Source organism: Octodon degus, unplaced genomic scaffold, assembly GCF_000260255.1.
Source record: "Octodon degus isolate 3935 unplaced genomic scaffold, OctDeg1.0 scaffold00330, whole genome shotgun sequence".
In the NCBI taxonomy this organism is placed as follows: Eukaryota; Metazoa; Chordata; class Mammalia; order Rodentia; family Octodontidae; genus Octodon; species Octodon degus.
The window spans coordinates 740,127-767,145 of NW_004524906.1; the positions used below are offsets into that span (position 1 = coordinate 740,127).

The 27,019-nt window shown below is 43.1% G+C and overlaps 1 protein-coding gene across 1 annotated transcript in view; it reads left to right on the forward strand.

Moving 5' to 3' along the window:
• Positions 1-27,019, forward strand: part of LOC101570005 (BMP-binding endothelial regulator protein) — a 241,952-nt gene that overhangs the window by 44,014 nt on the left and 170,919 nt on the right. Inside the window, exons 4-6 of the mRNA XM_023708096.1 lie at positions 7,303-7,385; positions 10,867-10,957; positions 14,544-14,626. Coding sequence (XP_023563864.1) covers positions 7,303-7,385; positions 10,867-10,957; positions 14,544-14,626 — 257 coding nt within the window. The remainder of the gene's footprint in view (positions 1-7,302; positions 7,386-10,866; positions 10,958-14,543; positions 14,627-27,019) is intronic.

Sequence of the window (27,019 nt, forward strand, 5' to 3'; positions counted from 1 at the left end):
TTGGGTTATTCCTCCTGACTGATCACATATCCTATAGTTTGATGACATTCTCAATGTGAGCTGTAGAGTCCTGAGTGGCTCATAGACCATGATGCAGGTCTATAACAAGATAAGTGCAGATGAAAAAAATATTAGAAACTTTTAACACCATTCAATAGGGTGTTCTATGTTTGTTGCATATGATAAGAAAATGGTGATCCTATATTTTATGTAGACTTAAAACCAGTTTTAAGGGAGTCATTTTTATTTTTAAAAAGTATTGATTGCTTTTGATTGGAAAAAGAAAAACATGGAAAAACACTATATGTATAGTGAAAGTGTTTCCCTAATGTGTTTCCAATTAACAGTGCATGTTAGTAATTCAATTTATAGAACAGAAGAGCAGAGTATTACCTGGTACTCTGCAGTTACTCATCATTCTTGGGAACTCACATCCTAGACTAGAAAATGCATATGAATTAATTCCAGAATAGGAATCTATAGAGATCTATGTACATTTACCAAAAGAGCTATAATGAGTTAGCCTGTTGGTCAAATTGTATTACTTCTAACCCACAGGGATTGTTATGCTAATGTGTTATTTCCCTTAATCTCAAGTTTTCTCTATAAAACTTTATGTTTGTTATCTGCTAACATTCTACAGAGATTCAGTTTCTAAGACAACCATGACTGATAACATAATGGTACCCTAACCAACCTCTCAGTATTGCCACTGGTTACATTACTGTTGTGAGCACCCTACATTGAAATAACTCTTACTCATGACACTAATGATAAAATCCTATGCCACAGCTTTAGACACCTGCAAGAATTCATTAGGCACCACACTGTAACTTTTTCTGTTGCTCATATGAACTCTCACTCTAATCTCCCTGGCCCTCTAGTGGAGGGCAACACTCATGCTAATACTCTGGTTATGCATCTACCTCAAGAATGGGATCTTGCTTCAGATCCATTTTTTTCAACAAAGTGCTAAAGCACTCATTAATTCTTTTAATCTTACACCTAAGCAGATCCACACAATTGTTCACATTTGCTTTGACTGCCAAAACAGATACAATCAGGATGGCACCATTATACCAAGAAGCAAGAAGATATTTTAATCTAAATCTGTTATTTTGTTATAGTGTCATCTGAGAAGAATGTGTTTGTCTATAATGTATTTTATGTGATATTTTTGGACTGTACAGTCTGTGAGCATTGTTAACCATTGTAATGCATTTATGTGTGCATATAGTATTATCATACACATATTTATTATATAAGGTTACACCTTTGAAAATATTTATATCTTTTAGTTGGCTCTCCTATGCTGACTTGGCATGTATACTTTATTACCAATAGCTGGAACACAAGTAAGAGAAAGCCAAATATTTGGGTTGAAAAGTTTACCATCATGAATAATGTTAGTGTGAAAGTCACCAATATGATGAAATTGTTTTTAGATTTGCATCTTTGAAGACCTGAGAAATGCAAAAATGCTTAATACATGATAAATCCAGTAATAATGGTTGTCACAAACCATGCCTGAAAAGACAGATTTGTCTTGTGTTGTATCATTGACCAATTTAGGAGTTTCGGCTAGTCATGCAGAAAATCTAATGTTTAATATTAATTTGAAAAATGAAAGTTATAACGCTTGTCTGAAAGCATCATTTAAATTAGAGAGGAGAGTTGAGACATAGGAAAAATTCATGGCCATAGCTCCCTATCTTCTTTAAGCAAAGAGGAGCTTTTAGAGGAAATAGTTTGGGCTCAGTCAGACCAACAAACACACATACATATTTCATTCTGCATATTGGATTCTCCACAAATGTCTTCAACATGCTTGAGCCTTTTAGTTTTGTCACGATCACAAAACCTTACCATACAAAATCCTCTCACATCAAAAGCATTTCTTTATATATTTTTCTCTAGCCTACTTAATATACCTTTTATTTTCAAAACAAACTTGGCTACTGCTGTTTGGAATTTAAAATGTTGCACTGAGATTTGACTGGATGCCAATAAGCCTTTTAAGTAACCTTGAATAGTATAACTTATCTTGGTACCAGCCAAAAGAAGAGTAAGTTAACCCTGTAAGTGTAGTATGAGAATTTACAAAGCACAAGAAATGCTTTAAGCTTATCAATTATGTTTAATACCAAGTTAAATGGAAAGCCAAAAGTAAATACATTAAATTTTAACAATGGGCTCTTATAAATTTTACAAGAAGCATTTATCTCAGGCAAAGTTCCAAGAAGAATTTTTTTTCTTATCTTTGTTTCCTAAGATGTTTTCTTTTTATTCTGTTGGAGCTTTTCTTCGAAGTGTAGAAATTTTTGAAAAAGACAAGATCCCAGTTGTTGATTCTATGAAGTATTTCCCATGCAGTTTGGTTTTTGTTCATGAACTCTCTACTTACCTCAATGTCTTTAAGATTTCTACTTACGTTTCCTCTAGAGGATTTAGTGTTTCTGTTTTAATATTTAAATCTTTGATCCATTTTGACAGTAGCTTTGTGCATGGTGATAGACATGGGTCTAGTTTTAGTCTTTGGCATGTGGAAAGTCAGTTTTTATAGCACCATTTATTAAAGAGGCTATCTTTCTTCCAGTAAGCCTGTTTAGATGCTTTATCAAAGATAAGGTGACCGAGTGTGTTTGTAGTTGTTTCTGCATTTTCTAAGCTGTTCCACTGATCCTCAGGTCTGTCTCTATGCCAGTATCATGTTTATTTTATCACAGTAGCTTTATAATATAGTTTCAGGTCAGGGATTGTTCCTTTGTTTCCCAGGATTGCTTTTGATATTCTAGGTCTCTTCTGATTCCAAGTGAATTTGAGGACAGTTTTCTCTAGCTCTGTGAGGTATACTAATGATATTTTAATCAGGATTGCATTGAATCTGTATAGAAATTTTTGTAGTATGGCCATTTTCACAATGTTCATTTTTCCTATCCAGGAGCATGAAATATTTTTCCATTTTTTCAAATCCTCTTCAAACTTTTTTTAGAGTGCCATAATTTTGCTGAATAAATCTTTTAAATACTTTGTGAGATTGATGCCTAAATATTTAATTTTTTGATGTTATTTTTGAAAGATGTGGTTTTCCTAATCCCTCACTCAGTGTGTTCATTCTTTGTGTACAAAAATGGTACTAATTTTTGAGTGTTGACTTTGTACCCTGCTATGTCGCTGAATTTGGTGATTAAATGTCTGATTGTTATCTTTGGTTGGTACTTGTGACAGTTTTTTGTAATCTTTTCTAATAGATGTTTTATGTGTACCTTGAGAGTAGCTTAACCTATATATTTAAGAGGCAGTATTTATAGTCTATTGCTTAGTTTTGCTCATGCATGAAGTTGTTTGATCACCACAAGTGTCCACTTTGTTTTCCCTTGCATCAGTTTCACTGTTCTTCAGATAACAGTCTCTTAGGTATTCTATAGCTTCTTAGTGGACAGAGTACCCAGGTGAAGTGGGCCACACAAAAATGGAGTGAGATGCATTTCACTCTTTAACTGAAGCCATTACATCCAGGCTCAGATTCTTGTGAGTGAGCTACTAATTGTGAAAGAAATTAATTTATTTGTTTATAGCCAAATGAATCTCTAGATGCAGCAAAAACATGACTGTAATTTAAAACTGTTGTTATAGTGAACTTCTACACTCAAACAAAGCAGGTACAGTTATGTTAACAAATTACTAGCATATATTCAATATTCCAATGGCTAAACATGTGCAAAACATTTTTATGATAAATTTTTCTGAGCTTAGCATATTTTATTGCATTGAATTTTGTTGCCTTTATACCCCATTCTTTTCCCTTTTTTTGCTTTTCATTGTGTTTTGTTCTTTTGTATAATTTTGTTTTATAGTCATATACTATTAAGAGACATTGAGAATGTTGCTTGCATTGTCTTTTTCTCCTTAGATAAAGTATGATCCTTATCAAAGCAGGAGAAATGAAAGTAAAAGAGAAAAATGAGAAACAAATTAACTATCCCTACTCAATAAGCAGTTGAACAGGTAGATGGCTTCTAAGTGATCCCATGATAGTATGAAAGCAAAAGATAAAAGAAAAAGTATGTAGAGAAACACTGCACCCACTCATGTTAGCATTGGACAGTAAAGGACCTCTGGGCTAAAAAGATCTAACCTTGACCTCACTGGAGACTTACCAGGGTATTCTCTGGTTCTCTATGTAACCTTACCAGGATAAATGACAAGTTGGATGCCCTTGTTCCTTTTTAGGCTTTGCAAGGATGATCCTTTTTGCTGATTTGTATCTCCAAGTTTCTTGTTCCAGTTTCATTACTTTCGGTGCTGTCTCACTGTTTCTTTGCCTGTCATGTGAACGTTACTTGTTGCAGTAGGAAGATGTGGCTGTGTACAAGATGAAAATAATTACTTAGAGACAAGATTTAGTTCCATCTGAGAAACCCAGAGTGACTGCTTATGTTCAGGAGAGAGAACTTCAGGGACTCTCAGACCATTGCTGTGGTTTATTTATATCTTAAGGTAGTCAGAACAAAGAAATAGAAGCAAACACTTTTGCAGGAGTTTTGGCCAAGGGATAGGGAGGGAGCAGGATGATTTGTTACTTATAATATGTCCATCCAGGATAGGCAAGCTTATTGGAAACTGTGCTAACACACTTACTAGGGTAAACATTTTCAAAAAAGAACTTGCTTTTATTTCTACTGATGTCCTTCAGATCTGCTCTAAACTTTACTCATTCCTTCCAGGAATCCTGAACTGTAGTCCAGAGAGTCCTTACCTCTTTCTCATTTGATTCAAATGCTCTCTGGGCCAGGATCTCCACATGAGTTCATCAATCTATGATTTTTCATTGCAAATGTCATCCATAAGGTGAATAGATTCAATAGCAAACAAGTAGTGCAAGTGAATGCCAAATAAATCCTTAGAAAGTTTAGTATGTTGTTATGGTTTGTGTCTAGATGTTTCCCCAAATCTTCATGCAGTGATGGGGGTGGGCTTATCAGAGATGGCTGAATCTAGAGTTTGTGACTGATTCATGGTCCAGTGCTGGGATTAAGGGTGTGAGTGCTATATTTACACTAGGGCAGATAGCCTGCATACAGTGTAAGAGACAGGAAAGAGGGTTATCTACTCTCTCTCTCTCTCTCTCTCTCTCTCTCTCTCTCTCTCTCTCGCTCTCTCGCTCGCTCTCTCTCTCTCTCACTCTCTCTGTCTCCCTCACTACAGTCTCCCTGCCATGAATTGGTCTCCTCTGCCAAGCTATCTTGCCTTGGAGCAAGCCAATTACAGATTGAAATCTTTACAAATTGTGCGCTAAATAGACTTTCTCCTCTTTAACTTTGGGTGTATTTTATCTCAGTGACAAGAAAAAAATAACTAAGGAGAATTTGGTACCAGAGAAGTGGGAGTCATGGCTGTGACTATACTGACCATGTGGCTCAGGAGCTTTTGGAAATGGCTTGTGTGAAGAGTTTGGAAAGTTTTGAATGCTGACTGAAAAAGTAGCACTGGAATACTTTAGGCTGTACTGTATCAGGGACTCTGCTAAGAGCTGAGAAGACCAGAAAGCTGGCAAAGACCAGGCTCAGGAGATTTCTACTGGTAAGGGTTGAATTCACTGCTGGACTCCAGATGATGTGTGTTATGCCTTGGCAAAAAGTTTGCCTACATTTTGCTCAAGTCCAGAGACTTTGACTAAGACCAGGGGCAGTGGACTAACTAATCCTGCAGAAGAAATTTCAAGACAATCTGTTCAGGTAGTGGCATGGCTACTGTTGGAAGCTTTTAGCCAGATGTTGAGAATCAAGAGCAAATAATCTAGCAGATTGATTCAAGACATTGTGAATTTAGCTGGACAGGAAGCTCCAGGAAAATTGTGACCTTCAAAGATAGAACAGAGGAGAAACTGGTCACTGAAAAGACTAGCAAGAAAAGCCAAGTATTTCAGAAGACAACAGAAAAGATGGCCCAAGGGATCACAAGAAATGGAAGAACTTATCTCACTATTTGGAGCCTCAGATTTGCAGAAGTGAGACTGTTTTGAGAACAAAGTGCCAGAGCACCATGCTTCAGAATGGTGGCAGCCCAGAGAATTTGTTCCTCAGAATTGGATTCAGAGTTGTCAGTGATCCAGGCATTCAATCCAGCTGGCAGCAGACGTGGCACTGGTCTTCATGTGGCCCAGGTTTTAGATGCATATAGAATACAGGGGTTTTGGTATCAGGAAGTCCTCCAACCAGATTTCACAAGGCCTGTGAGACCAAGCAATGTACCCCTGAGAGTAGAGCATGTGAAGTTGTGAGGGCAAAGCTGAAGATGCATGTGAAACACCAGAATTTTGGAAAAGCCAGGGACATGGATTGTCTGAGGAAAACTGCAAAGAGCGAACAGAGCAGATCAAGAGAGGAGCCATGGGTCATACAGCCACCAGAAGCGCTGTAGGGGCAGAGCCACCCAAATCCTTTGGTGTTTACAGCTTGCCACAGATTGGTGGGGATGCTGCAATGGGATCTGTGGGATTTAATGTTTGCCCTGCTAGACTTTGGGATTGCTTTGGTCTCATTCTTTTGTATGCCTATTGTAACTTTTGGAATGGAAAAATAAATGAAATGTGTATATTATGCCATTTAATGTTGGAAGTGTTTAACTTTCTTTTCATTTGTACAGGAGCTCACAGCTAAGAATATGCCTTAAATCTCAGGGAGACCTTAGACTTGGACTTTCAGCAATGTTGGAACTGTTAGGACTTTGACAATTCTTGGAGATGGATTAAATGCCTTTTGTATAAAGGGATGTGCCTAAGCCTTGCAGGAACCAGGGGCAGAATACTTTCATTTGTGTTTAAATATCCCCTAAAGCCTTTTCAGAGGTGGCTGAATCTAGAATGTGTGATGCTGGGATTCAGGGTGTATGATAAACTCACTCATTGGTTTGGCACCACCCTAATCCCAACAGCCTAGATAGGGTAAAAAAGGGTCAAAGAGATACTGTTAAGGTTGATTGTTTTTTGCTATCTTCTGCTCACCATGAACAGTTCTCTGCAAAGCCAACTTACCTTGGAGCCAGCTGATTATGTATTGAAACCTCTAGAAACTGTGAGCTAAATAAACCTTTCTTCCCTTAACTTTGGATGTCAGATATCTCATCTCAGCAGTGAGGGAACATTAAGACATCTGTGTTTTGGGCAGAGCAGCCAAGTGTGTGGCATCGGTGGATACTGTGATCACTGATCTTGGCTTTGAGGACATAACTTTTTTCCTCCAGTAGTAAAGGAATCTATACTCATCTTTGTCCTGCTTTCTCACTATGCTTCTCCTCTAGGCTGCACCTATGAGGGAAACACCTACAACAGCTCCTTCGAGTGGCAGAGCCCAGCCAAGCCCTGTGTCCTGCACCAGTGCCAGGTAAAGTCCAGTGAAAACAGCCCAGAGGGACTTAGGGCCAACTCAGAGTGAAAACCAAGCAGATAACTAAACTGAAGACCAAATTCAAACCTCGTTGCATCCTTGTGGTTTATTATGACAGTCACCATAACAAGACAGGTGCAGGGTGGATACTGTGTCAGACTTGTTTCTAGAAACACAGAAGGGTGCGCTGCCACTGTAAACTGTGCCTGGAAAAGCTCCAGGAAGATGTATATGTCCTTGGGGAAAATACATGTCTTCCTGTGAAATCATCTTTGAGCACAACACAAGTTCCTGTTAGCAGAAAGGAGGCATTGTTAGACAAGACGTGTTTTCCTTCTTTGATTTAGAAAGTTCTTGAGCAGAAGCCAGGCTGTAAACTGTCTTAAATTGAAGTAATTAGCACACGGTAACTTCAGTGATTTCAGCCTGATGAATCTCAGCACCGCCAGTCAGCATCTAAGGAGCCCATTGTGCCTGGTCCTCGTGGACAGCAGCAGTGACCTCACACAGCTCTGATGGCCGCAGGCACAGAACACAGCAGGATGGACCAAAGGGGCAGTGAAGAACCAAGACTCGAACTCCTTTCCTTAGCTCTCGGGAAGTACCTGTTTAAAGAATAGCAGTCACCTAATTTTCACACTACTTCAAAATCCTTCTCTGCAGAGGAGGTGCTGTGAAATCCTTTTATCCCAGACTCCATTTAAATATCTGAGCCTTCCATGTGCACGTGAAGGAAGGTGGAAGGTGGCCACAGTGGGTATTTCTCTTCCATCTCATCTCAAGCACAGTGACACGTGGTATACTCAAATCTGTATTTTACATCATCATTTTCTCATCTACAGTAAATATTCAGTTGCTCATTGAATTCAATAGCTTATTTGTGCAGTGAGTCTGTTATTTATGAAAATAAGTAATAGGTAAAATAGTTATAAACAATAGATTCACAGAATCAAATTTGATTTTTTTTACTCCATATTATAAATGTGGTCAGCCTCCTGGCATAAAGAAACAAGAACAATGACTTTTAATAACACCAGAGGCCCCTGAACTTTCCAAAATTTGCACTCCTCTATTTCTTCTCTGTCTTTATTTTCCTTTCAGTATTGGGGATTGAGCACAGGGACTCACACATGGTAGACTAATGTTGGACCTCCCTATTGCTGAGCTAAGTTACCAGCCTTTTTTGTTTTTTTAAGACAGGATCTTCTAAGTTACCTACACTGGCTTCATTTTCTGGTCCTCCCGAGTAGCTGGACTGTGGGTGTGAGCCACTGTGCTCAGCTTACCTTGGTCTTTCTTCAGATCACATAAGTTATTCTCCTTTTGCTCTGCTTCTTGGTCAGTGAAATTTCTACTCAGGAGCATCTGAAAGCCATGGCTCCAGTATTTGTTAAAAAAGAGGACCACATGCCCTTTGGGATCCGGGATCTCATTCCCATAAGCAACCAGAGGTCCTGAGCATCCACAAGTTACTTGGGCCAGGGTCACTTTTACTGCCTCTGTGTGAAGACATTATTACATTAAATACAAACTACCATGCAACAGGGAATACTTTGTTGCCTGATAAACACCTTAAGCTATTACAGTGGCTAACACTGAAACTCCTGCTGCTTGTCATCTTTGGTCACTGACACACAGCCAAGAAAGAATTGACTCAGGAATACCAAACTATTACCTGAAAAATCAGGAAAATGAAACTGCAGAGTGGGGCTCAGAAAGGGGAAGTCACCTGCCAAAGATGAACCTCACCTTTCCTTCTTCCTCCTGTGCTAAAACGTCCCCTGAGCCCCGCTAGCTAGGAAGGGGCTGTTCCCTTCAAGAAGAGCAAAATTCTGTGCAGGTGGGCACAGAAAGGTGCACCTTTTTCCACCAGCACCTTCCCACTTCTGCCTTCTGCTTCCTTCTTTAGGAGGATGCAGGAAATGACCTTTCACTCGCACCTGCTGGGCAAGTCTGTTCTCTCCAGGAATGGTGACTGCAGTCTCTCTCCAGCTCTTCTGAGGGTGGGAGGTCAGTAACAGGGGACAGTGCCAGGTGGACAGTGAAACATGGGCTGTACTTCTCACATATTAGTTGTGTAACCTCTCTGCGCCTCTGTCACTCTCCATAAAATGGGATGAGAAGGAGCTCATTGAAAGTTGCAAGCAGTAAGTGAGATTCTCATTAAAAATGCTTCAGAGAGCCACTTGCCTTTCATGAGTATGTTCAGGAATTGAACAGATGCCAGCAAGCCCAATGATCTGGTCTCTTCCCACTTGCCATGTAATTCCATGTTCTTATATCCTCCAATAAAAGGAATTCTTGTGAAAATTTTACCTGTATTTTTCTACATTTTATTTCTTCATGGACAAGGATGATCTCAAGACCACAGAAAAGAAGTTCATATTGAGAACCAGACAAGCATCCATCTGGATTGGAAATACTGGAGGAAAATTGACTCTAGACCTTAGCTTTCTGCAGTTAGGTTGCCAAGTGTAGGTTTTTTTACTGATGCTGTGTATTGACAATATTTTGTATTTTTCTCCCAAATGTGATCCAGGACACAATAAATTCCCTGGTGGTGGAGACCTGAAGCCTGGGATATAGTTATTTAAGATATAGTCCTTTTGGTAGGGTAGATACAATAGTAGCAGGCACAATAAAAGAAGTAGTCTCATTGTAAATTGTTAGCTCTGTTTTTAGTTTGTTGTACTCTCCCTTCCAAACAAAATAAAATACATCACACAAACAGAAAAGCACATTCATTTATGAAATGGGTAAAAATGTAAAGCAAACTCATCAAAGACCAACTCTGAAAATTAATTTTAGAACTAACTTGACATTAGGCTAGTATAATAGACCCAAGATCAGTTAACCTCTTGGCAGTTTGCAAATGACATTTGATTGCATGATTAAAACTTCAGAACTGTGCTTGATGTCTTCAGTATGAACTCAGAATTGGCTTTGTCCGGGCTCTTCCTTCAATGCTGGACAATTGGAGACTCAAGCTCTGACCGAGACCTAGAGATGTTTCTGAGACTGCAGAGTTGGTCTAGTTGTTTCTAGGAGGATAGAAGGGATTTATGTGGACCCAGGGACCTCGGGATGCCACTTAGGTCTCCCTGCTCCAGAGCTAATGCCTTGAGATACAAGAACAGTGATAGACAATACAGCCAGCATTGAAAATGTGAGCTGTGAGTGAGCATCTAGACTCTGCCAGCTATCAACAGGTGGCAAGAAAGTGTTAGAACTAGATTCAAAACAAAGAAAGCAGGCCCAGAGAGAGAATGCAAGGCCAGGAAAAAGGAGGAGGGGTGATAGTCCAAAGCATCAGTAGAGGTGAACAAGGGGATCTTAGCTCATTTGTGCTGAGTCCTCTGGGCCTGAGGCCTATTCCACTGTGTAGTTTTTAGGTTTGGGTTCTTCCATTTGGTTACTTTCTTGAAGTTTAGCTCCTTGGCAGGAGTGCTGGGCTGGCTGACTGTGCTGTCTTTTGCAGGAAGGCGTCGTCACAGAGTCCCAGGTGCGCTGTGTCGTTCACTGTAGAAACCCAGTGGAACACCCAGGAGCCTGCTGCCCCACCTGTCCAGGTAACATGCTCAGGAAGTGGGAGGCCAGGAGGCTCCTCAGCACAGGGCAAGACTTGAAATCTGTCTCTTGGAGATGGGCCATTGCTCTTTGCCAGCTGGATTTTCCTCACCGGGCCTCTGCACACCTAACAGCATTACAGGGCGCACTCCTCCTCCTTTGCAGGGCTCTGAACTGGCCTGAACCTTCTCACTTCCTGTCCTGAAGGGCATGGCAAGGGCATGCTGGGCATGAGGGCAGTGTGCTGTGGGTCTTGGCCGGTGGCTTCTCTGGGCCTGGAGGCCTGCTTTCCACTCCTACATCCACGGTGGCTTCCCTTTGCCTCCAACAGTGTCTTCACCACTTCATACTGTGGAGCCTTTCCTGGAGCTTGCCCTGATGAGGCAACCAGATGCTTCTGGCAATGGAGAGGTCTGTGCCATGTGAATTTAGCTAAGGGTTTTGCTGGTGTTCTCCTTGTGGCTTTACAAGTAGGGCCCACCCTTGTAGAGAGGCCCCTGTCCAGCTGACAGTGAAGAACTCTTCATTTTCCAGCCACCAAACCTTTGCTCCCACTTTCCCTCAGGGACTGCAGAGGCCTCCTGCAGCTCCGCTTGCCCTTTGCCACAAGCCTGGGGATTCTGTGGTGAACATTTTTCTGATCTGTTGGTGCTGATCATCTTGGACAGGTATTCTGTGTTTGGGGTTTTCTCCGAGTGCTCGTCCTCCCTGGTAACTCTAGGATCACTACTCTGCTTTGCAGGGTGATCCTGAGGTGCTTCTGCTCTTTGATCCTCCTGTGAAGGGGTGAAGGTCCTGGGGGTCTGCTATAGACATGAGCCCCTCTGTGTGGTAGACCCTATTCTTTCCCAGAATTCAGTCCTTTCTTGTCCTTGAATGAGGAGGACAGACAGTCCCCGCCTCTTCTGAATTCTTCATGTCCTGCGCAGTCTTTGTTCAGCTTCCTTTCATGCTGGTATTTCCATGCAGCTTGTACTGTTGATGAGCTCATATGAAAGCCACAAACTGGATAAAATCACACTGATTCTCCCTGTAATCCCATTATTTTGCGTGTGTCCCATGGTCTGCCCAGTGCCTTTCCCCTCTGATGCACTGAATGTTTCAAATCAGGTCACCATGTCCTTGGATGTCAGTGGGATCTTTACCAAGCGGAAGAGTGGCTCCCTTGGACTGCACCCTGGAATTTCCCAGGAAGCTGTGGTGCTGCGTCCTGTACCCAGCTGCAGCTCAGCCCAAGTTCATAGAACCTGGGTGGAGGGACCGAGCCTCCCTGCTGATTTCCATACGTGGCCAAACTGGAGATGGATAGAGGAGAAAACTTTGTCATACAGATTGAAGGTGATCTTAGTTCTTAACTATGGGAGTTAAGCTGTATTGAGCAGGTAGCTGCACTAGAGATACAAAATCCACTCAAAGATTCCTGCTCCCAGCCATTAAAACACAACATCTCTCCCTGTGGGTAGCATTCTCTTACTCAAGGAGGTGTATCCAGGCTGCCTGTGTAACAGGGCTGCAAACAGCAGCACGATTTACCTTAGCAGCTGAAGTCTCCTGTGTGAGCCCTTTTCTTTGCTCCATGTTTTGGTTGAGTTTGCAGGAAGGAAAGGGCCAATCTCCATGGCCACACACGGTATGGTCCTGAGTCTTCACTGCTGTCCAGAGAGGGTTGAGGTGTCAGTCACAGCAGTGACAGCCGAGGTTCCGAGTGAGGAAGGACCAGAGGACCCCTTGCTCCTGTCTCTCACCCCACTGGATGTCACAGGAAGTGCCCAGCTCCATCCCATCCTTAAAAGCCAGTGATCCAGGGCCATGTGCCAGCCCACAACACCCAGGAGACTCTGTGCCCTAGGTTAGGAGGTCAGGATTGAACTTTGCCCCTTTGTCTCAGTTCTAAGGAGAGCATTTGGGATGCAAGTGGGAGGCTCAGAAGGAGTTGCCTGCAGAGTTCATCACCCTTGGTCATGGGAGACTGTCCACTGAGCCTCAATGGGGACACTCGGGAGGCATCGGCCTCATCCCTGGGATCCAGAGGGACAGTGTGTCTCACTGACCAGGACAAGGCATTGCATATGACTGCAACCATGCCCAGTCTGTGGTCAGTTTCTTCTGGAAACTGATTTGAGTGTTTCTGCTCCTCTCCTCTTTCCCCTCTCTGACTCTTTGCTCAAGGATGGTGAGTTGTCATGGGAACCATTGAACAGAATTTTCACTGAAAATCCCTCCCCTGACCTCAGTGTCACAGTGGATTGCTATGATTAGTCTGTCTGGCAATCTGGATGACAAATTCAGAGGTGTAAACACAAACGAAAGGACTGGAGACACTGTTCGACATGTCCTTGGTAGGTAGGTGACTGGTGATCTGCCATTTATGAACAGCACTGAGACACAGCCAACAGGGATTATGCTTACCATGTTTTCTGTGTTGCGAGAACAGTGGCAGGTGGCTGGCGCTGGCTTTGAATATTAGTGTCAGAGAGATCTTATTTCTGGAGCAGTTTTAAAATTCACATTTACTTACACATTGGGCTTCAGACTCAGCAGTACTTGGCTACACAACTTTCTGTTGAGCAGAAGACAGTGCCCAGCTTTAAGACAGGCAGATGGGGCAGTGCCAGTCCTCATCAGGAACCAGGTGCTCCAAGAGTGGGGGCTTCTGCTGACAGCTTTAGCTGATGGGCCTGGGGCACATCTGTGTCCTGCATAAGAGCCTGTTGGCAGCTCACTGTCCAGCACTGACCCCGCCCCTGGCAAGTGCCTTGTGAGAATGGTTCTGATAAAGGTGGTTTTGCTGGTAACCCACAACCTCCATGGCCAAGAGGACACAGTCACTAGCCAGACTGTATTGCAGGTCACTCGTGATATCACCTTAGAATGTGGTAGTGAGCTGAGCATCTTTCCGACCAGCAGACATATCCTGGGATTTGGTCCTTTCTTCGGCCAGATTTGGTAGGGCCCAGCGCTTGATCACAGCCTGATGGGACCCCACCTCTGTACCTTCTTGCCTTTTACCAGGTTTGCTCCATAGTGGAAAGGGAGGCTCAGAACAGTTTTAATCCCAGCTCGGCCACCTGCAAGCAGGGCAAATGACTTTCCCTGAGAGCCATGTTTATCTCAACTGGGGAGAAAGGGATGGCTTCCATGCTCTGGAAGGCTGCTGTGGAGGTGAGGGATCAGGTGTGCAGGGTAGAAACTGGCAGTCCTTGGCTGCATCTGCCCTTGATCCCATGGTCGCTCTCTCCCTGTTCTCTCTTAGCCTCCACTGATTCCCTTGGGGTTTGGGTCCCAGCAGTGGACAATCATGACAACCCAGGGGCACAGGGTGGGGATCCCTGCAGTATGTTTACATTATATCCACAGGCTGACTCGGGCTCCCCTGAACTTTCTGGCACTTTGGGGTTTTCTGGGCCTAGGTCAGCATCTTGTTCTTTGCATGCTCTATTTTACCGTGCAAGTGCTGTCCTCCGACCAAAGAGGACCCCGTTGGATGGCTAGGGTGCAGGTGGGTGGATGGGTGACATGCAGGGCTGGGAGGACCTTGTCTCAAGGAAGCTGCTCCTGCCTGGTTCTGAACTCTGCTTTGCTTTCCAGGCTGCCTGTTTGAAGGTGTGCAGTACCGAGAGGGAGATGAGTTTCGACCAGAAGGGAGCAAGTGCACCAAGTGTTCCTGCCGCGTAAGTCCTGTGTGGATGGCCCCATGGTCCCCAGGCTCATGGCTTTCACTTTTCCCTGAGCTGCTGTCCCAGACTGGGTACTACAGACACTGGGCTGGCCATCCTCATGGTGGAGCTGGCATTGCTGTGCAGGATGTGCAGTAGCAGTCTGGCCTCTATCTTTAGTTCCATCTACAGTCAGCAGGGTCAGCAGGAATTGCCCGGGTCCCCTGCAGAACAACCTGGCTTCCTGCCAAGAATCACTGCTCCAAAGCATGAGAGCGTGGTCTATACTCCTTAGCTGCCCCCTTTTGGAAATTCTGTGGATTCTTGATTCTTGGGACAGAGAGGCTTTCTGCTGAAACAGCCCTTGTTTTTGTTGCTATTAAATGGGAAGCAAGGGGTGGGTATTTGTAGGGGATAGATAGAAAGAAATCACCCTTAAACACTGGTTCCAGGGCATAGCAAGGAGAGGAGAAATTTGGCCTGCATAACAATTTTAAAGGGATCTTTTATTGATGTATTTAAATTTGGAGAGCAATCACTAGTAGTAGTAGTGGTGGTGGTAGTTATAGAGTGTGGTCTTATGTGGCGGCCCCACTTTACATACAGTAGGGAGTTGATATAGTCATAGTTTTGGCTTTTCTAATAAACAACACACATTTTCCAAGTCACTTGTAACTCAGTACTCATCTTAGAGTAGTAAAAAGGAGATACATGGCAAACTGAAACATCTTAATTTCAAAGCAGTAGTCAGAGGTCATCATAATACATGGCACCTGGCATTTCTCTGCCTTTCCCACCCTTTCAGCACAGACCCTCTGTCCTAGAGTCCAGGGTAAAGCCCTGAGGCAGAGGCTTACAGTGATTGTATGGAGGATGGGAGGGAAAGAGAGGGAAGGAGAGAGGGTGGGGTGTTGTGCATCTCAATATAAAACACAGAGTCTATGTAACATATTAAAACACAAAAGGAATTTACTAATGAAAGTGAATGGAATGGCATATGTCAACTGAGCTTCCATGTTTTCTTGCTGTAAATAGCTTTATGTTACTTTCTATGTCCATGATTGCTATTATTGCCCATGTCCCATGTTATTTTCTTCCACATTGGTGGCTGTAACTTTTTCAGGTGATAATGATAATTATTATTATTATTTTAATAACCTCATTCTTTTGGGAGTGCCTTGAGGAAAACCCAAGTGGCTTTGGTAGGAGGTTCTGAGTGTGCCTGGATGACCTGTTCTCCTGACAGAGTTGTGCCGAGGCCTGCAGCTGATGCCCGCCTGGAGAAGGGAAGGCAGAGGTGGCCAGGAGGAGGCAATTCCTGTGGCTGTGCCCTGACCTTTCATGCCAGCAAGCTGGAAATGAGTTCGGGCATCACAGACTCAATACACTGAGGTGTTAAGGTTTCAGTTGTTTTTAAAGACTTGATGCCTCCCCAGAGAAGTGCACCTGGGGCTGGGCTCAGGCCTCTTTCATTTTCAGTGTAAAGTAAAATTCCAAGGGTGGTTCTTGGCCAGGCATTCCTCCTCCCCAGCTCTCTCTTGCAGACACAGTCTCTACCCTCTGCTCCAGGCGGAGAGTCCAACTTCTGGTGTTCCCATGATCCCAGTGTTCTTTCTGTTCTCCACTTAGTGCTCCTGATGTTGGTCTCCACACTTGGAGAGCAAAGGGGCCTGAGGATGGAGTTCCTGCTGGGAAATGGCCCTGTACCAGGCTCTGGCCTGGGCAGGGTCACAGCGCAGCCTTTCTCTTTATGAATACAGAGCTTTGAGGTGTAAGATCTCTTTTTGGAGTTTGTGATTGAATTAACTTGGTTTTAGATATTCTTACACTTTGCTGTCTCTTACTAGCAGTATCTTAGCAGTGAGGGCCCTGTCCTCAGGGGCAGCTCTATTGACATCCACCTGAGAGTGTCCAGTTCTAATGCACAGCTGGACTGTGTAGCACCAGGCACAAAATGGGCCAGGCTTGCTCAGCTGCAGACTGCGAGTTCTGGTGGGTCCAGTGTGTGGGGGGTGAGGCACTGCCCTGCTGAGCCAGAGCGCTGAGCTGGAGTGAAGAGGAGCATGAGGAGTCAGGTTCCCCATATGGAAGAGGATGCTGCACAGCAACCTTCCATGCTTTGATAGGAAGGAAAACACTAATGTGGTAGAGAGAGATGTAATCACACCTGTGTCTTGGAGCAGGATAGTTGTCCCTCAGTGTCTACTAGGAATTGGCGTCAGGACCCATCATGACACCAGTACCCTCAAATGATCAAGTCCCTATCTGAAATCTGTCATTCGTGTGTAGCTTGCACACGTCCCTCTGTTAGACTTTAAATCACCTCTAGATTGCTGTAGCACCTCAGTCAGCACAGAGGATATGTATTTGTCATGCTCTATTGTTAGGAAACAATGACAAGGAAAAGAATCTATATACTCATTATAGAAATGATTGTTTCCCAAATGTTTTCAGTTGGTGAGTGGTTGAATCCATAATGTGGAATCCACAGATATGGAAGCCATTTGCAATTTTTTTTGTCTTTTTGAGACAGGGTGTCACTATGCATCTCAGCCTGGATTCGAGTTCATTTTGTAGCACAGGCTGGTTTAAAACTCAAAAGGATCCTCCTGCCTCAGCCTTCTGAGTGCTGGGATTACAAGTGTGCACCACCATGCCTGGCGCCAATTGCATTTCTATGGGTCTGTATTTACGTGTACATATGTCAATGAGTGTGTGTACATATATATGTTCATATATACTAGAGACGATTGAAATATATGGTGAATACTTAAATTACAGAAACAGTAAAAGACACATTGCCATCAATCCTGTTCACAATACTGCCTCTCTTCAGACACACTGATCCCATCATTCTTGCTACTTTCTGATGCAGCTCTGGAAGTCCTCTTTCTTCAGTGTCTTTATGAGTGTGCACATCAGCATGGTATATGCTACTGCCAAGTGCCAAAAAAAAAAAAGAGGATGTGTTCTCATCTATCTTATTCATCGCATCAGGTACTGTGTGACTTGCAGTTGTTTCCCAAAGTCAAAATAATCATGAAAGGGAAAGGTTGAGTTGATTCAGGATGTTGAGGCAGCCAACACAGAGCAACTAAAACTCAGGAAAAGACTTGCAGAACTGCTTCAAAAAGTGGCAAAATGTTCAAAGTGAGGGGTAATAGAGGGGATTAAAGGCAATGTGTCTTTTGCATAGATTTTAAAAACTTTTTGAAACATTTATTGTACATTTTGATTATAACTCCTACAAATATATATATGGGCCTGTATTTACATATACATATGTCAGTGAGTGTATGTGTATAACTATATAAACATTTAAACATAAATACATAAAACGTATATGCATGTATATATAACTATAAATACACATACACACATTAGTATGTCTAAGCTGGATTCCTTCAGGCACAGATCCTGCTTGCATGTGAGTATTTTATAGAGGGACTGAGAGAAAGACAGTTTAGCGGAGAGCAGGCAGGAGCCGCCAGCTGAAGGTGTGTCACCCAGTGCTGTGGTCCAGTGTCCTCCACCATGTTGAACCTTAGGTGCTACTGAGGGAGCGTCAAGAGGTGAGCCCTTGAGGAGGTGATGAGGCCTTAAGCATCTGCACTCGAGTGAGTGGGGTCCATCCTCTCAAAGGCTGGAGGGAGGAGTCTGACCTACAACACAGCAGCAGGTGCCAACTTGAGAGAGAAGAGCAGCGCTCCCAGACACCAGGTTGGCTGGCGCTCTTGTCTTGGACTTATCAGCCTGCAGAACCATGAGAAAGCAGTTTCTATTCTTCATAAATCACTGGGGTGTCATGTTCTGTCATAGCAGCACACGTAGATCAAGGCACTGACTGCGTCATGACTATGGGCAGCCTGGCCTTCTTCCTGCTGGGCAAACCCTGGAGACCTGGGCAGAACTCTGGCCCCTGAAGTCTCCCACCTGAGAGGGGAGAGATCTGAGACAAGTGTTCACCACCACCCCTTACACCTTTGGAGGGCTGCTCTTAGGGGCTTCTGGTTGGGTGACATGTATACACGTGTGCATGAACACAGACCACTTCCAGATGAACTCCCATGACAGTTCTTAGGCTGTCTCCTGTTCTCTGTGCTGGTGTGGAAGGGGCCTGGCCTTTCTCTGCCCATCCTGCTGTGCTCAGGGTGAGCCCGTGACCCCTGAATGAAAGACCCCTCCTGCTCCCCTTGTCAGTGCACATAATGTGCTGTGTCCACACTGGGATGACTCTGCTCTCTCCTACCAGCCAGCTGTTCCTGTGTGGGGATTACAGTGGTGAGGCTCTGTCCTCTCTAGCCTGCTCCAGACCGTGGCCTGGAGTGTGGGCAGTGCACCTACTGTACCTTATCTGCTCATAGGGACCCTGATTGTCCAGTGTGCTCTACTCTCAAGAAAATACTGTCAGTACTATGTAGCTTCAGTTTTTAAATCCAACCCTCTTCTTTACAAAACTCCACATTTATGAGAATCTGTCTGACTATTTTTTGTGAGGTAGCCATAGAGTGGCCACTTGGTCTTGTCGAGAGGGTGCCTTAGCTAATGACCCAAATGCCTTAATGTGCGTGTGTGTTGTCCTGAGTTTAGTGGGGACAGTGCACAGCATCCCAGACGTCTGAGGACACGCTGACCTTGGTGAGAGCGCAGAGGACCCTGCAGTGTCCTGCTCCTGCCCAGGCCGGCAGCACAGTGCTGACATTTGCTGTGAATTTCATGGAGACTCACTTAGGAAACGCAGAGATTCATTATCGCTTGTTAAACCACATCATTGCCATTTACACATTGTAGAAATATAAGAACCCAGAGGAATTCTTCTCGTTGCGCTGTCTGTGTCAAATTAGAGGATGTTAGGGGATGCGACAGGGGAGTGAGCACAGTATTAGTTTAAAACAGAAAGATGTGAAACTGTTTCATTGCTATTTTTTTCTCATGAAAATGAACAAAATTTTAAAAAAATTAAACAAAAAAAAATGAGTCTTTGTAACCGAAGAATGCTCTTTAAAAGCACACAAGAACATCGGTTAAAACACACTTTATTCTTTTGGTTTAGACTTGACTTTTCAGTATTCACTTAATGGTACAGCAGTTACTCTACCATTGTTCAGTCAAATTTGCAGGAGCGAAGAACTGGGATTTGCCCCAGGCATTTCTACAAAATCAGTCTTCAGAGTTGTCAGAGTAAAGATGAAGATGCCAGTGTGAAGGCTGTGTGTGTGTGTGTGTGTGTGTGTGTGTGTGTGTGTGTTCATTGACCTTCACAGTGAGCTACATCTCTAGCCTTTTTCATTTTTAATTTTGACACAAGGCCTCCCTAAGTTGTTAAGTTGCCCATGCTGGACTATACTTCATCATTCTTCTGCCTCAGTCATTCCGAGTGTTAGGGTTACAGGTACCCATTACCACTCCCGGTTTTATGGTCTTTTTTTCTTTTTGCCAAACTATTTTAGGAAGCCTGTGGGCTCAGCATTCCTGGAAATTGCTTACTGAAGAGTGCAGCCCACAGTCATAGGATACTCTTGAAAGAGTGACAAGTCCTCAGTCTGCAAAGACAGCCAAATTAACTGGCCAAGGCCAATTACATTTGCTGACAAAGGCATATTACATTCTGAGGATTTTTACCAATAAACCTGGGTTGTTAATGGGCTGTCTGTGATGAAGGAGCTGTGCTTTATGGGCTCTAGAAGCCCTGAAGTCCATAAACACCTTAGCTCTCACTTGCACATGAGATTTGCAAAGTGCTGTCTTCCAGGGAAAATGAAAGGCCCAGGAAGGGTATTTGGAGAGAAATAAAGGACACAGGGATGGGGAGGCCTCCCTTCCCCTCACTTGCATCCCCTAGACCTCCTGCCTCTGTTGCCATGGACAAGCCCTGTTCACCTCTCTGCACATCCCTGCCCTATCCTGTCCTCTCTGAGGTGGATGGGTCCTTGTTCCTCATTAGACAGAGAGTGGCCCCCACCTGCAGCTGGGCCCCACCTGGAGTTTGGCTGAAATTTGGGTCTCTGAATTTGCAGGCCAGTGGGCTAATGTGTTTAAAGAAGTCCCTGGGGAATTCATTTGCCAGATGAAGTTTGGAAAACACTGGTTTCATCTCTTAAGGACTCTACCTGCAAAGCCTTTCCGCCTTTCTCTCCTTTTTCCTACTTTCCATCACCCTGTCTTGAGGCAGTGGCAGCCACTCCTCACCCTCTTGGAAGCCCCAACATCCCTTTTCCAAGACAAGTGTACTTCTTGTTAGAAATGTTTGTGTATTGTCCCCTGCTTTACTTCCCAGATATTGACAATGATTTCTAATTTGGTATTTTGTTTGTGATGAATTCTAAATATTTTAAGATTTAATTGATACATAGTGACTGCATATTTATGGAGTACCATGTGACAGGTTCATGTGTGCCTACAGTGTCTAATGATCTGGTAGGATAACTGGCACATCTGTCCAGGATAGTTGGCATTTCTTGTGTTGGGGTATATAAAATTCTCTCCCTTTGCTTTTGTGAGGCATACAATTAGTTGATATTATTTAACTCCATCAGAGTAAAATAATGGTTTAAAATTTGCAGCATTTGGTCTATAGTGAATACTTGCAATGCTAGTTGCCTTGATGAATGAGTGAATACTGATTTATTTTGCATTCCTTTCCATTGCCTCTGTCCCCATCCCTAAACAGTTCAAGAGGAAAAGGAGAGATGCAGGTGGCCATGGAGGAGCTCAGGATGGCAGCGGCCATGTCATCCAGCTGCTGTAGCACTGAGCCATGTGCTGTAGCAGAGCCTTTAGAAAGAGAGTGATCCTCTGTCCTCAGAGCTGGCTGAGCCGCGGAGTGTGAGGGACATGGGCCCGCATCTCTGTCTCAGATCACACCCCTGTAAAGGAAATCAGAGGGGCCCCTCAGCATTCCTGCGGTCATGTGATGCTGTCCAACCCAGACGGTGCATTCCCAGCCGTGCTGCCCCTTCACCCCACAGTGGGGACTTGGGACCTTAGGCACCTGTACCATCTCCTGCGGCCTCTACCTTACTTGTTACAATCTGTGCAATTTGGTGCATTTTAGTTGTTAGCTGTCATTATAACTTCCCTATCTGTGTGGAGAAATTTGGGCACATCTGGGCAATAAGTTGGAGAATTGAGCAATTACTGAGTGAATTAGATCAGTATGGGCTGTTTATCTCACTTTAAGAAGTCAAAAATCCTCAGAGACAGTCTCAAAACCAGTCTGAAATAGTGGAGTGATTACCACAGTGTCGCTTATGCACTGAGTGGTTCCACCATCCCAAGGACAAAAAAGCTTTGCTTTTGAAAACTTAGCTGAGAGCAGCAAGTTTTTTCCTCAATGGCTGAATAAGTTCTGGCCACAGATTAGGCCTCCCTTTGCCTAGTAAAGTGGTTGCTGTTCTGTGCATGTTTCACTGGCCCCCGAGGCTGTGGTGTTTTCTGATGCAGCCGTGCAGGTGTGATTATGCCATGTACTCAGGCCCAGCTGGACAGTCTGCTCGTTAGGTGAATCTATAAAGCTACTGATGCCCCTGCCAGGTATTGAATTCTGGCTTCTTAGGAACACCATCCAAATGGTCTATTTATAAGGGAAACCTGAGTTATTTTCCCATCATGGTTCTTGACTATCTCTTTGGCAGAGGCTTAGCACATTTTAGGAGGAAAAGGTCAAAGGTCATAATGATGAGATTTGAGGGGCCTGGCTGAAGATGGGCTTGACTTGAATTAGGTGAACTGCAGGACCTGGTTTAATACTGACAGAGACAGTGAGAGTTCCCATGATGTCCTAAAGGCTCCTGAGCCCAGCTGAGTTATTTGTAGACTGAGGCTGTGCTCTCTGCAGGTTCAGTACTCTCAGAAGCTCCTGCTAGCAGGGGCTTAATTCTTTTCTTTTGGATGTTAGAAAGCATGGGAATAACTGTTCTCTATTTTATTTTTTGGGGAAACTGGGGATTGAACTCAGGCCCTCGTGCTTGCCAGGGAAGCGCTTATTCCACTGAGCTGTCTCCTCGGCCCTGTTCTCTATTCTAAACACTATCTCAGCCCTGCTTCATGCATCTCCAGGATGTGTGCTGAATGTTATTCCTCACATATGTCTTGTTTGTATAGCTCATAACGGTCCTTACGCCTAGTTCTTTAAATAATTTGTAGGCAGAGCATCCTGTGAAATTATTTCTCTATAAAGGCAATCAGCACCTTCATAGTAACCCAACTGTGAAAGTAGAGAAAAAGGAAATTTCTTGTATTACATTTGAACATTTATATGAGAACTCAGTTTAAAAGGAAATCTGCAAATGATTTATTGACAGAAAACTTATCAAAATATCAGTGTTTGTATTACTGCACTGTGCTCTGTGCCAGGTTCATGGAGTACTTAAATATTAATTTTCACAATTTTTATACAACTCAGAAAGTGTTAACTTTTTTATGACAGAGAAAATAAAATTCTGAGTTTAATAGCTTGCCTGTGCTCTAAGAGCAAACAAAGGCAGGAAACGCGGGCCGCGAGGCCTCGTGTCTTTTCTCCCCAACCCGGGCTAGTGTGCTGTGAGAGAGTCCGCGTTTGCCTCTGTGACCAGGCAGTGCCACGGGGACTGTGGGGAGCAGCCAGGCATTTCGAGGGAGAAACAGTGGTGCTGCGAGCACCCCGACAGAGCCCAGAGTCTGGCGCAGGAGACGCGAGCACAGTGAAAAGTGCTTTACACTTCCTCTGTCCCGCGTTCATGAGTCTAAGCAACTTAAACTCAGACCAGATCTCGGCCTCGGCGTGAAGCCTGAGCGTGTGTCACAACAGAGCCAGAGTGGACGAAGAACGCGTATCTGCTGCCCGCACGTCAGCTGGAGGAGGGAGACGCTGGGATCCTCGGCCTTCGCCCCGCCAAGAGTTACGAGCACACAGAGAGTGGGGCTGTTTCTGGGAAGGAACCGCCCTCCCGCCTCTGCTTGCAGAGATGGAGAGAAGCAAATGCCGATCCAAGGGCCCGCGGGGGCCGTGTCTCTGTCCACTCAGGAGCTCAGCACCACGGTGGCGAGCCCTCTTCGGAGGCTCCGCAGGAGACGTGGACGCGAGTCGCAGGGGTTCTGAGAGCACGAACTCACCCTCGCGGTAGAGGGAGGGCAGCATCTTGTAATTGCATTTTAGCAGTTGCTTTCTCCTCTCAGCCTGAGAAGCAGGTGCGTTTAGAAATCTGAGTGGAGTTTTGAGCAGGCACTGAGCCTTGGTAGAAGAATGAGCTCAATCACGGTCTCATCCACTGGGTCCCGGCAAAGACTAGTCCTTCTGTTTACATTCGTTAGCTTAGCAGTAGTCGAGATTCTGCAGTGTGTTAGATGCTGTGTAGACATGGCACAACACCCATCACAGAGAATTGACTTTCCCCAGGCAACTGCACTTTATTGGTGCAGTGTTTTCATTAAAGAGAAACCCAAAGCAAGCCACAGTGAAACATTTTTGTGCTGTATATAATCTATGATAATTATAAAACCTAAGATATATTGAAAAATAGAAATAATCTCACTTCAAGATGGTCACTGTTATGATTTAATATATTCCGTCTTTCCCTCCACATTTACCTATAGTTATAACTAGGTAATAATGTCATATTCTTTATGTTGCTATTTTCCATCCTTGTTATTTTCAGTTAGCATTATATACCTTGGACATCCTTAATCTGAAAATCAAAAATATCAAAATTAGACATTTTTAAGGCAGTATTCATAAAATTTCAAGTTTGGGAGCTTTTTGGATTTTTGGGTTGAGGATGCTTAACCGGTAAAGCCTACACAGATATAGTCTAAAATCTGAAAAATAATCCAAACTATGAAACACTTCCGCTACAAAGCATTTTAGATCAATTTTATTCAGTCTAGATTGTGAATATAACTCCATTTCATTAAAATTTATTGAAAATAATAGTAATAGTTTAATAATAGCTCATCAGTGTACCACAACTTAGTAATTTTCCAATTTTCTTATTTTTATGTATTTAGTACAGAGTCTACAAGATCTCACTATGTAGGTCAAACTTGTAGTGATCTTCCTGTTTTCAACCTTCCAGGTGCTGGGATTACAGGTGAGCACCACCACACCCAGTCTCAATCACCATCTCAGCATGTCTGGGGGTGGGGCTGGCATGCCAGGGATCGAACCCTGGCCACCGTGCTCTGCCTAAGCAGGCACTTTAATCTGCTGAGCTATCTGGCCAGCCCAGTTTCCCAATATTTAGAGTTAGTGTTTTTCATTTGTAATTTTATGAATGTCATGACAAATATCTTTGAAAATTAGTATCTTTCCTTGCTTCTCTTATAATTCCTTCAGTTAAATTCATATAAGTATAATTAGTATATATTATTAGTATATATACTAATATGAATATATTAGTATATATTCATATAAGTATAATTAGTATATATATATATATATATATATATATATATATATATCCAGATACTTCAAATGGAAGATATATCAAATACAAAAAAGATATCAAATGAGAGACATAGTAATTTCTGCCCAACTCAGAAATACATAGGTGTAGCTCTTCCTGTACCAAAACTGTTTTCTCTCTATCAATCTTGTTTTCACTGAGATCTAGATTCTGAAATGGAATATATTATCTATGTGTTCATGATATCTATATGTAGCTTCTGCAGATTGTTCTTCCTTCTAATTGCTCTCTTGGTGGCTAAAGTTGTTTTGAAGCTAATGTGTGAATGAAGTGTATTATTTTCTTTTAATATATGAGGATGTCTTTTTAAAACTTTGAAATATACTTTGCTTGCTTTTTGCTGATAGAGTGTTCCTGTGTGGTGGAACATGGCAGATTGCTAAAGTCCCATGTCTCCTTGCAATCTTTACCCCTCCAGGGAGGATCTGCTCTTATTTTTTTATTAATTGTATTGAGAAACAATTAGCAATGAGACAGTTTCAAAACCAATTAGTAGGACAGTTTCAATAATTAATGCATTGCATATTGTTGTCTTCTTAGTGGTTATTCATAGTACAAGATGCAGACATGATATCATGTCCACAAACACTATTAGAACAAATCTTTTCATTCATTGAATTAAGAGAAAGTAACTGTATGTCTATCCTAACTATTTTATATATACAGATACAAAATGGTCCTTCATTTGTATCCCCTTTTTTGTTTAGTTTTGTCAGAGATGGGTATTCCATTGCCATTTAAATATTGTAGGTGCACGATTCACATTCTGTAGGGATTTAAAGTTTAACATATCAACGCTTGATGGAAAATACCTGTTCCATGTTATTTCTAAGATGTTTAATATTCAGACAGACAGTGAGGTTAAGCTCAACTGCCTATGTTATAGGGTAATAATATCATTAAATTTCACTTCTGGAGGGTTAACAACTTAAGTTTGCAGACCAAAAATTAGAGAAAAAGAAGGGCTGCAAGGACAGCCAACATTCTGGCCCTAGCCTTTCAAGGTCAGTGAGGACTCAGGACATAAGAGAACCTGTACTGTAACATCCTGTAACTCAGTGATGTCCCAAATTTTCTGATCAAGGAGATTATGGGGTCACAGAGGAAAGTGATCGATGATGTAGGGTATGCCTAAGGAGAGTTATATAGAGAGAAAACATTCTCTCAGGCTTTCACAGAGAGCAAACTGGTCAAGCAATGGCTGTGACTCATCCACATGGCTGACACTGACAAAGGATCTACAAACTGCAGTACAGGGTTTCAGGGTAAATTCTGAGGGGATTTGACTGACTTGTCAGGTACAAAAGTTACATTTCTTGTTATATAGGTCTTGCTTTATCTTGGTCTTAATGATCCAGCAGAAAAGTATAAAAATGAGCTATAAAAAGTAGAGCCATATTAATATGCTGAGCTGTAAAAGGCTCAAGGCAACAACTGACATTGCCAGTCCTACGGATAACCTACTGCTATTATGGACTACTGGACTGTATTGGATTATTTTGCTAAGTATAGGCTGGATCTAAATACATTAACAAGGAGAAGCATAAGTCAACCCTGGAAACTCTTAAGGTTAATTATTCCAAGGCTTTTCCTGCTTTAGCCTCTCCTCTCCCCATAGCTCCTTTCTGCTGAGGGGGTGACTTTTAGGCATTTTCCTGGGACATGCATGATATTGTCTGTCATGTCTTTTTGTTGCCCACTGCTTAGTCATGGCTCAGCTGTGCATGTAGCCCTCTCTGTCACCTGAGCCTTCTCTCTTGCCTTTTTGCTCTGAGTGAGTGTTATTCTCATGACTGTCTCAGTTATTTTTTTATTGCTGAAATAAGACACACAACAGCAGTGTTAGAGGATGAAAGGTTTGTTTTGGCTCACAGTCTGTAGAGGTTTTAGTCCATGGCTAGCTGGTTCTAAGGCAGGGTTGCACATGGCAGAGGGATACTGCGGAGGAGAAAGTTTTTGGCAGGCA